A 10,000-nucleotide genomic window follows, 5' to 3' on the forward strand; every position below is an offset into this window, starting at 1 on the left:
ATTAGTGCTATACAGAAACCAAGTGCAATATTTTGTCACATCGCAAGACTTCAGTTATTACTTCAGTTAGGGAGCCTTCTGCGATTAAACTCGTAAGAGAGAATTTACTCATTCGAATTGTTCTATCATAAACAGATGTTGCTTGCTCTCGGTGGGTGGACTGATTCCAGGACAGACAAGTATTCTCGTTTGGTGGCAAGTCCGAAACTCAGAGCAGACTTCGTCGCCCACGCCGTCCAGTTCCTGAAGGGATATGGCTTTGATGGACTTGATCTGGACTGGGAATATCCAGCATACCAAAGCTCAGCAAGTGATAAACAAGGTTAGTTTACATGTGATATTTTGCCAGTTGGCAACAGTGAAAACAAATTGCAGAACCTAGTAAGAGATTTTGAGTCTGTTGGCAAATGGAACGTTGATAATAACTATGAGCAATGCTAATAATTCAAGTGTGTATGCTCTTACAAAAAAATGGAACTGATCAATATGTATATTGACAAATGCTCTTCAAACAACCTTAGATGTCAGGATGCCAGAAAACCTCAAATCAATCAATCAATCTTAAACTAAATTGCTCATTTTCAGGTTTCAGCCTTTGGGTGAAGGAGCTTCGCGCAGCCTTCAATCCCCAAGGCCTGCTTTTGACAGCTGCTGTGTCAGCTGGGTCAAATGTCATCGACCAAGGGTACGACGTCCCTACCGTAGCCGCTGCTCTTGACCAGATCCACGTCATGGCCTACGACTTTCACGGATCCTGGGAAAAACAAGTTGCCAACCACGCACCACTCTATCCTGCTCAAGGACAGCCCCAAGAACTGTCTGCTGATTTTGCCATCAACCACTGGATCAAAAGAGGGGCAAAGGCTTCAAAGTTGGTTCTTGGCGTTCCATTCTACGGGCGATCCTGGACACTTGCTGGAAATGATGCAAATCCAGGAGCACCTGCGTCAGGAGCTGGAAAGCCAGGGCCACTGTTGAAGGATGCAGGCACAATGGCTTACTATGAAATCTGTTCAGCTCATGAACAAGGGGGCTGGAACAAAGTCTCTGATCCAGCTGGACCTTACCTTACCAAAGGAAATCAGTGGGTTGGATATGATGATATTAATGCAGTTATTGAAAAGGTAAGACCAAATAGCCATTAATTAACTGGATCATAGAGTTGCTTGATGATTATGTTCTGGTATAGCTTTGTTTATACTACAGATTTTAACCGGTGTAATTAAGATTCACTGCAACTAAAGTAACTATTTTCTCGTAGGCTCAGTATGCTAAATCAAAAGGACTGGGAGGTATCATGATCTGGGATATCGTTATGGACGACTACCGCGGAACCTGCAAAGCTGGCGTTAATCCACTTCTCAGAGCCATTGTAAAAACTCTTGGTAACCCATTGGTTTCTAGGTAAGAAAATAGTTTCAACTTATCTGATAGTCTTTATCTTATCATCCCTGTAATGTTTGGGTGTCATGAAACTATTTCTGTTGCATTACCTCAGAAAAATTTTAAATTATCCAAACGTATCAGTCATGCACTGATCCCTGGATTTAGATAAATGTACCAAACATTCTCCATTCAGATTTTTGAAAATTGGATTGACTTAAGTATCTCTTTCTTTCACAGCTCAACCCAGGCACCTACAGAACGGCCCACAACACCAATAAAACCCAACTCTTCTTCGGCCAGACCCCCAGTCACCACAGCAGCCCCAGGTCAGTTGAACATCAATGAGTGCAAGAGTACAGGCTACACCAGAGACCCAAGTAATTGCTCTTTCTTCTACCGATGCTTAGGGGATCAGATCTATTACTTCAAGTGTCCTCCAGAACTTTTATGGAACCAGGAAAGGAAAAGCTGTGACTGGTCTTTCAACACCTATTGCGAAACGAACTGATCTTGTTGATGGAAATCAACAGGTTATTATTATTATTATTATTATTATTATTATTATTATTATTATTATTATTATTATTATTATTATTATTATTAGCTAAGCAACAACCTAAGGGCTCTAGCAAGATACATAGTTAGCTGAAAATGCAGGATGCTGTAAGCACCATAAGGTCTCCAACAGGGAAAAAATAGCCCAGTAAGGAAAGGAAATAAGGAAACAGATAGGACAGCGTGCCTGAGTGTACCTTCAATCAGTTTTGCAAGATAAGCTGGCATAGAAATTTATAGAATACACGAAATTCTCTTCTCTATATCAGTATTTCATCAAATTATGAATCGAATCAGTTTATAATCTATTACACGTCATGCTTGTTTGAACGTATATTTAATTCATTATTATCATTATCATTATCATTACTTGCTAAGCCACAACCCTAGTTGGAAAAGCAGGGTGCTATAAGCCTAGGGGCTCCAACAGGGAAAATAGCCCAGTAAGGAAAGGAAACAAGGTAAAATAAAATATTTTAAGAACAGTAACAACAGTAAAGTAAATATTTCCTATATGAACTATAAAAACTTTAACAAAACCAGAGGAAGAGAAAGTAGATAGAATAGTCTGCCCGAGTGTACCCCCAAGCAAGAGAACTCTATCCCAAGACAGTGGAAGACCATGGTACAAAGGCTATGGCACTACCTAAGACTAAAGAACAAGGGTTTGATTTTGGAGTGTCCTTCACCTAGATGAGCTGCTTACCATAGCTAAAGAGTCTCTTCTACCCTTCCCAAGAGGAAAGTAGCCACTGAACAATTATAGTGCAGCAGTTAACCCCTTGGATGAAGAATAATTGTTTATTTATTATTGTTCATGCAACATAATCATCTCAAGTCAATGGGTGATATCTAATTCTAGGTACAATGATAATTCAGTACATTAATCGATATTCTAATCTTATTAATTATGCTTTAAATGTGTTAACTTATAAAAGTTATATGATTATATTTATCTATTTATTACAGTGTTGTTAAGATGTTAATTTATTGCTTAAAACTTAATTTATTCTTAAATCTAATTTATTGCACTTTAACCATTGTGTTTTTTATGCATTTTATATAATCTTGTGAAGATACAAGACTTTATCTCATATAATATTGTACCTATTCTATTTTTTATATGAAACTGTCTAAATCAACTAGAATATTTAGTATACAAGATTTAACTCTCAGCAGACCTGCAGGACAGGTGGTATTTAATATTTTTTTATCATTTAACATTAAAAATTTATTAAATAAACGCATTTTAAAAATATCTTTAGTCTTTTCTTTGAGCCAAGACATTATTCTTATAGAAAAATCATCTAAAGAAACTAGTCACATGAAAATCCAAAGTTATTGATACCAACAAAATAAAAAAACCGAGAAATATCTTATCACATATCTCTCTTATCGAGATAAAGTTAGAGAAAATATTGAAGAAGGAGAAGAAGAAGAAGAAGAAGAAGAAGAAGAAGAAGAAGAAGAAGAAGAAGAGGAGGAGGAGGAGGAGGAGGAGGAAGAAGAAGAGGGAGAATAAGAATAAGAAGAGGAAGACGAAGACGGAAATGAAGATGAAGACGGAAATGAAGGAGAAGAAGAAGAATGAAGAAGAAGAAGACGAAGACGGAAATGAAGGAGAAGAAGAAGACGAAGACACAAATGAAGAAGAAGAAGAAGTAGAAGAAGAAGAAGAAGAAAGTACTGTGTTAATATGATCACCTTACACAAAAATCCTTATCTCTAAGCCTTTTCTCTACCGTGAGATAGAGATAGTGTAAATACTCATGAATTTAAATACAATGTGTCTGAGCTGTTAATGGCTAGCTGACTTGCAACAAACAGCAAGTATGGTCAATACATGACTGGGTAACCTTTAGGCCTATATATATATATATATATATATATATATATATATATATATATATATATATATATATATATATATATATATATATCCCATTCTGAGTGGGGATACCTTAAAGTGGCATATCACTATAACCAGCAAAGCTGTACTATTCAGGGTCCGCCCATACTAGGTTGGTTTACTTTGAGCGATCAGACGAAAATCTCCCACCATCACCATTCCGTACTAGCCAGCGTGGCGAGGAAAACTGGACTGACCCCAGATATGAATTGACATGTCTGAGGACTATGTCCTGCAGTGGACTAAAAATGGCTGTATTTTATATATATATATATATATATATATATATATATATATATATATATATATGTGTGTGTGTGTGTGTGTGTGTGTGTGTATATATAGAAACACACACGCGCTCGCGCGCACACACACAAACACACACACACACTATTAAAGGGTTTAATTACTAATCACAGTCAAGCAATTACATATTTCAAGTAGGCTAATGACGTTGATCTATTGGCATCAGGAATTTAACATTTAGACTTAAGATAAATGAATCTCTAGGCCTATTACAGTATTAGTATTCTCACTAAAGTTAAGTTATTCTAAATCAAAAGCAGAAAACTGTTCATTTAAACCTAAGAACAAAAATTACTCGTATAAACAAACAAATAAATAATAAAAAAAAACCTAGATAAAATGATAATTTAGGCATAACGTATTTTTTTTTTAATTCCAAGAACACAATTTACGCAATTAATAAAAAAAAAAAAAACCTGAATGAAATGATAACTTAGACATTATCGTATTTCTTTCAAAATTTACGCAAACAAACAAACAAATGAAAGAAGCCGGGATGAAAAGATAACTTATACAATCATCAAGGCCAACCGTCCCCAGGGTCACATCACCCTTGGCACTTATGCAGGGCCTGCAGGCAACAGTCTGCGTTTTAGTGACATCCACGCATAGACGTCAATTGTCATCTGTCTTTATTATCTTCCCTGTTCCTTTCTGTACCAGCAGGGGGCTGCTAGTGCTGGTGCGGTCATAACTGGCTTGTCATATTGAAGAATATTGGGAACAAAGGTACGAAGCTTTGTGAAACTGAGGTAAAGATTGTCACAGAAATTGGTATCATATCGTGAACACTTTTTTTTTCTCTTCTTATACAGGTTTGTTATTGTTTTTATAGTGTTCTTCTTCACGTTTTCATAATTGTCTAGTATGAAAAGTAAGTATACTACGCACAAACATGTAGGATATACATATTCTATAACATTGTTATTTAGGTCAAACTGTAAATATGTGAACATAAAAACTTACGAGTGTGCTGAAACATGTAAATATCAACAGGTTTTGGATTTTCCACCAACACGAATACTCCCAAAGAGATTGTGACCCAAATGCTCTCCATAGTCAACTATTCCCGTTATAAATAAATCAATGTAGGCTTATATATGACTATTATGATACAATCGGTTTTTATTGCAATGATCCCAAATAAGGCCTAAAGTGTGAAAGAGTTTATGCATCGTCATGATAAGCAAAGCTATACTAGTCAGGGCCACCCATACTAGGTTGGTTGGCTCTGAGCGATCAGACTAAAATCTCCCACCATCACCAATCTGCAGTGGCCAGCGTGACGGTGAAATGGTTTAACCCCATGTTCGAGTCCTTTATCCTGTAGTGGACTAAAAATGCTGCATTTGTTGGTGATATATATATATATATATATATATATATATATATATATATATATATATATATATATACATTATATATCTATCTATCTATCTATCTATCTATATATATATATATATATATATATATATATATATATATATACATTATATATCTATCTATCTATATATATATATATATATATATATATATATATATACATTATATATCTATCTATCTATATATATATATATATATATATATATATATATATATATATATATATATGTGTGTGTGTGTGTGTGTGTGTGTGTGTGATGTATCATTAATTGGCATAGACTATGATTTTGGACATTTCTCTCAGATACAACTCTTGGGTACCAACTCTCAACCCTTTTTTATTATTATTTTGTTATAGCAATTTATAAGGTCTCTAATTCTATCTCACAAACACACATTCCTCTCCCTCCTCTCACTCCCTTGCTCTCTCCCACCCTCACTCCCAGATGGCGCTCCCGTCTCCCGCCGAAGAATTATCTTCTGCAGCAGCTCGCCGTCACGTATGCGTCTACGTTAGGGAGTTCGCCAAGGGCATGGACGAAGTGGATCCTCTTCGGGAATTTAGACAAAGGTCGGGGAATAATATTTGTATTTGTTATGTTCTCAAATAGAATTATATAGATGGATTGATCCAGAGATTAATTCCTCAAAGCCTAAAATATTTTTTTTACAGCTGCAATTCTCTGAAACTTTAGCTTCATCTTTCCATCTCCCTTAATATAATAAAGCCTAAAATATATTTTTTTACAGCTGCAATTCAATGAAACTTTAACTTTTTCTTACCATCTCCCTTAACAGAATAAAGCCTAAAATATTTTTATTTTATAGCTGCAATTCACTGAAACTTTAACTTCATCTTACCATCTCCCTTAACAGAATAAAAACCAAAATATTTTTTTTATAGCTACAATTCTCTAAAACTTTAACTTCATCTTACCATCTCCCTTAACAGAATATAGCCTTAAGTTATAAGTAGCCTAATGCTTAAAAATCACCTGTTTACCAAACTGATAATTTCCTTAACCAGATTCGACTACCCGAAGAAAGGACAACTACCGAACGCAAAAGTTAGCCCAATGGAAGCTGACGAGGACTGCCTTTATTTTTGTGGTTTTAGCTTGGGCTTAAAGCCCAAGAGAGTTAATACCCTCGTAAAGGAGCAACTAGACCGATGGGCTAAAATGTAAGAAGACATTCGCTAATGTTGGTAGTATTAGCTGGCCTCATATCAGCATAGCATATTGAACCTTGAGCTTTACTGTATGATGACAATATGTCTTGGGAAAATATTTAGTTGTGACTCATTACTATAGTCAATTCTTTTTAGTGAGGCAGATTTGCACCGACTCGCAGGGGTGCCCTTTTAGCCCAGAAAAATTTCCTGCTCGCTGATTGGTTGGACAAGATCTTTCTGACCAATCAGCGATCAGGAAATTTTTCCGAGCTAAAAGGGCACCCCTGCGAGTCGGTGCAAATTTCTAATATTGTCTGCAACCTCGCCATCCTTGTGTTCTTGGGATGGCGGTTTTGGGGGGAGTCGAAAGGTCTACCTGCTGAATCACCAGCAGCCATTGTTTGGCCCTCCCTGGTCCTAGCTTGATGGAGAGGGGTTTTGTCCGCTGATCATATGCGTATATGGTCAGTCTCTAGGACATTTTTCCTGTCCCTTACCTCTGCCATTCATGAGTAACCTTTAAATACATAAATTCATATCACATCTTCTTCAGCATTTAATTTTGCTATAGAAACTATATGCTTTAAGTATTCATTTTCTTTTTCTTTTTTGGTGTTTAAAGCTAGTATGTTTATTTACCATCTCAGGGGATCTGGTACTTACCAGACTAATCCAAACCCTACTGTTCTGTGTGACCACATTGGAAGAGAGGAGCTTGGCATATTGGTGGGAGCTGATCCCAAAAGCGTGACGTCTATGAATGGACTGAGTGTCAATCTTCATCTTCTTCTTGTGTCTTTCTATCAGCCTACAAGGACTCGCTACAAGATACTCATAGAAAAGGGTGCCTTCTGTTCTGATAGGGTAAGTAGCTTACAGTTGAAGTAGCCTTACTCTGAGATGCGACAATTTTACAATTCTTACTAGCCAACGGAAATCACTGCAGGTTCTACTGATACACTTGTATAGACGCATGTTTACATGTTAGCCATTTCATCAAGGATTTGATTATTGTATATCTAGATAGCTTGGAAACTAAAATAGACACGTTGGTTGAGCAATGGAAGCTCTACAGTACTATAAATGTCTTGCTAAATCCTAAACCAAGAGCAATAGGTATACCATTTGGGCCCTTACTTTGCCCACTTTTAGCATGTTGCGTCTCCTCATTCTTTCTTTCCAATATCTTATGTCAAACTTCTTTCAAGTTTTATTTCATATCGTAAGTTCTGAGTGTTGTTACAGTTGCCACTTCTTCACTGAATGGCCTCTCTGGCACTAGCACAGGACAATTGCAGTCAATCAAAACTACTGTACACTGAAAAATATTATGTGATCTTCTTGATAAACATTTATACGATTTTTCATGTAATATCACTGCAGTTAAGTGTTCATGTTACTTTCCAGAAAAATATTTTTGAATGTGCAAGATGATATCTAAAAACTTATACAGGCATGACTAGAAATGTTTAAACACTCCCTGCAATTAATCAATACCTTATTTCATACATATATCTGTATAAACTGAACAAATGAGTGTGGCCAGTATTTGAAAGAGCATTATGGGAATATAATATTAGGGATACTGTTGAGAAAGGGTTTGAATGTCAGTCTTATACTAATATCAAATGATCATCTGTTTTATTATCTGCATGTTCTCTCATGGCCCATGACAGTATGGTTAACTGGGATCTACTGTAGAATGCCAGATAACCAAACATGAAGTACTTAAAAGCTAAAGTTCTGGGCTGAATCTAAACACTATTTTAAACCCTTGATGTTGTACCACAAAAGTTGACATCTTTCATTTCATCAGATATTTTGTGGCTCACGATAGATTTTTTTTTTTTTTTTTTTTTTTTTTTTTTTTGTATGAAGTACGTCATGAAGACCCAAGCAGCCTTGAGAGGATTTGATCCTGACGAAGCCATTCTAGAAGTTAGCCCAAGACCTGGTGAACACTTGATCTGCACAGATGATATCCTTCAGGTAAGGAAAATTTTATTTAATAACTTCTTTCGTCTCTTGATGCACTTAGTAAGTCAGCCACCTTTAGAAGGCGTCTGTGAATCTCAAATATTTTTAAAGATAGACAATAGTAAACGGTAGAAAGATGGAAGATACATTTAAACATATGATACTGCATCTGAAACTTTTTCATGCTTTGAACATATATGATGTTTCAAATATTTTTGAAATTAGATACTCGAGAAGGAAGGCAACAGCATCTGCGTAGTATGTCTCAGCGGCGTACAATACTACACTGGACAGAAGTTTGATATGGAACTCATCACCAGAGCAGCCCAGGCTAAAGGGGCCTATGTAGGATGGGACCTTGCCCACGCTATTGGTAACGTTGAAATCTGCTTGGACAAATGGAACGTTGACTTTGCCTGCTGGTGTTCCAATAAGGTAAGTGGAAGAATGATTATTTGCTCAAGTTAATATACGTGAACTTTAATTCGGAAAGTAATTATTCTCCCCCGTCGAATGAATTCCAACAGTATCTGTGTGGAGGTCCTGGTGGCATTGGTGGAGCTTACCTGAACTCTAAGCATAATAACCGCGAAGCTGTTCACTTGAAGGGCTGGTGGAGTAATAAGGATTCCACCAAATTTGAAATGAGGCAGGAGTGCGACACGGCTGAAGGAATCGATGCCTTTAGGATAGCAACTCCGTCGCCAATTCTAGTAGCTTCTTTGAAACCTGGCCTGGATGTAAGTATGCTTTAGAGCTTTTTTTTTTTTGAAAAAGGTGGTACATTTACTGTTTACTGTAACTAGCAGATGAACCAATGCATACAAGGAAAATTTATTCATAAATTTCATTGATTTCAGTTGGAAGCACATCCAAAATTATTAGAAAAAACCTGAGATGGTATTGTAGTCTGTACAATGTATAGATCTGTTGAATGTGATCTGTAGAATAGGTGAATGTCTGTCAAAAATGGCAGACAATTGATCTTGTGTATTACCATAACGATTATTGTGTAACAAGATATTATTGTTGAGCCTGATCGAGTTTTCCATCTAGATCACATATCTTCTAAAAAGTTTATATAGAGAGTTCTTAAGTCTTTTGTAGCAATACGGAATACAATTGAGATACCATGTGAAAACATCAGAATCCGTGTGTTAATAATATGTCCAAAGTACCTTATCATTATCATTACTAGCTAAGGTACAACCTTAGTTGGAAAAGCGGGATTCTATAAGCCCATGGGCCCCAACATGGAAAATAACCCAGAGATGAAAGGATATGAATAAACAGGTAGAATACATAGTGTG

The 10,000-nt window shown here is 36.3% G+C and overlaps 1 protein-coding gene across 1 annotated transcript in view; it reads left to right on the top strand.

Moving 5' to 3' along the window:
• The window catches only part of LOC137622365 (uncharacterized), a 13,577-nt gene that overhangs the window by 956 nt on the left and 2,621 nt on the right, over positions 1-10,000 (top strand). Inside the window, exons 4-13 of the mRNA XM_068352958.1 lie at positions 136-322; positions 586-1,124; positions 1,262-1,404; positions 1,624-1,839; positions 5,982-6,110; positions 6,567-6,722; positions 7,361-7,577; positions 8,592-8,702; positions 8,916-9,125; positions 9,218-9,430. Coding sequence (XP_068209059.1) covers positions 136-322; positions 586-1,124; positions 1,262-1,404; positions 1,624-1,839; positions 5,982-6,110; positions 6,567-6,722; positions 7,361-7,577; positions 8,592-8,702; positions 8,916-9,125; positions 9,218-9,430 — 2,121 coding nt within the window. The remainder of the gene's footprint in view (positions 1-135; positions 323-585; positions 1,125-1,261; positions 1,405-1,623; positions 1,840-5,981; positions 6,111-6,566; positions 6,723-7,360; positions 7,578-8,591; positions 8,703-8,915; positions 9,126-9,217; positions 9,431-10,000) is intronic.

Source organism: Palaemon carinicauda, chromosome 29 (genome assembly GCF_036898095.1).
Source record: "Palaemon carinicauda isolate YSFRI2023 chromosome 29, ASM3689809v2, whole genome shotgun sequence".
In the NCBI taxonomy this organism is placed as follows: domain Eukaryota; kingdom Metazoa; phylum Arthropoda; class Malacostraca; order Decapoda; family Palaemonidae; genus Palaemon; species Palaemon carinicauda.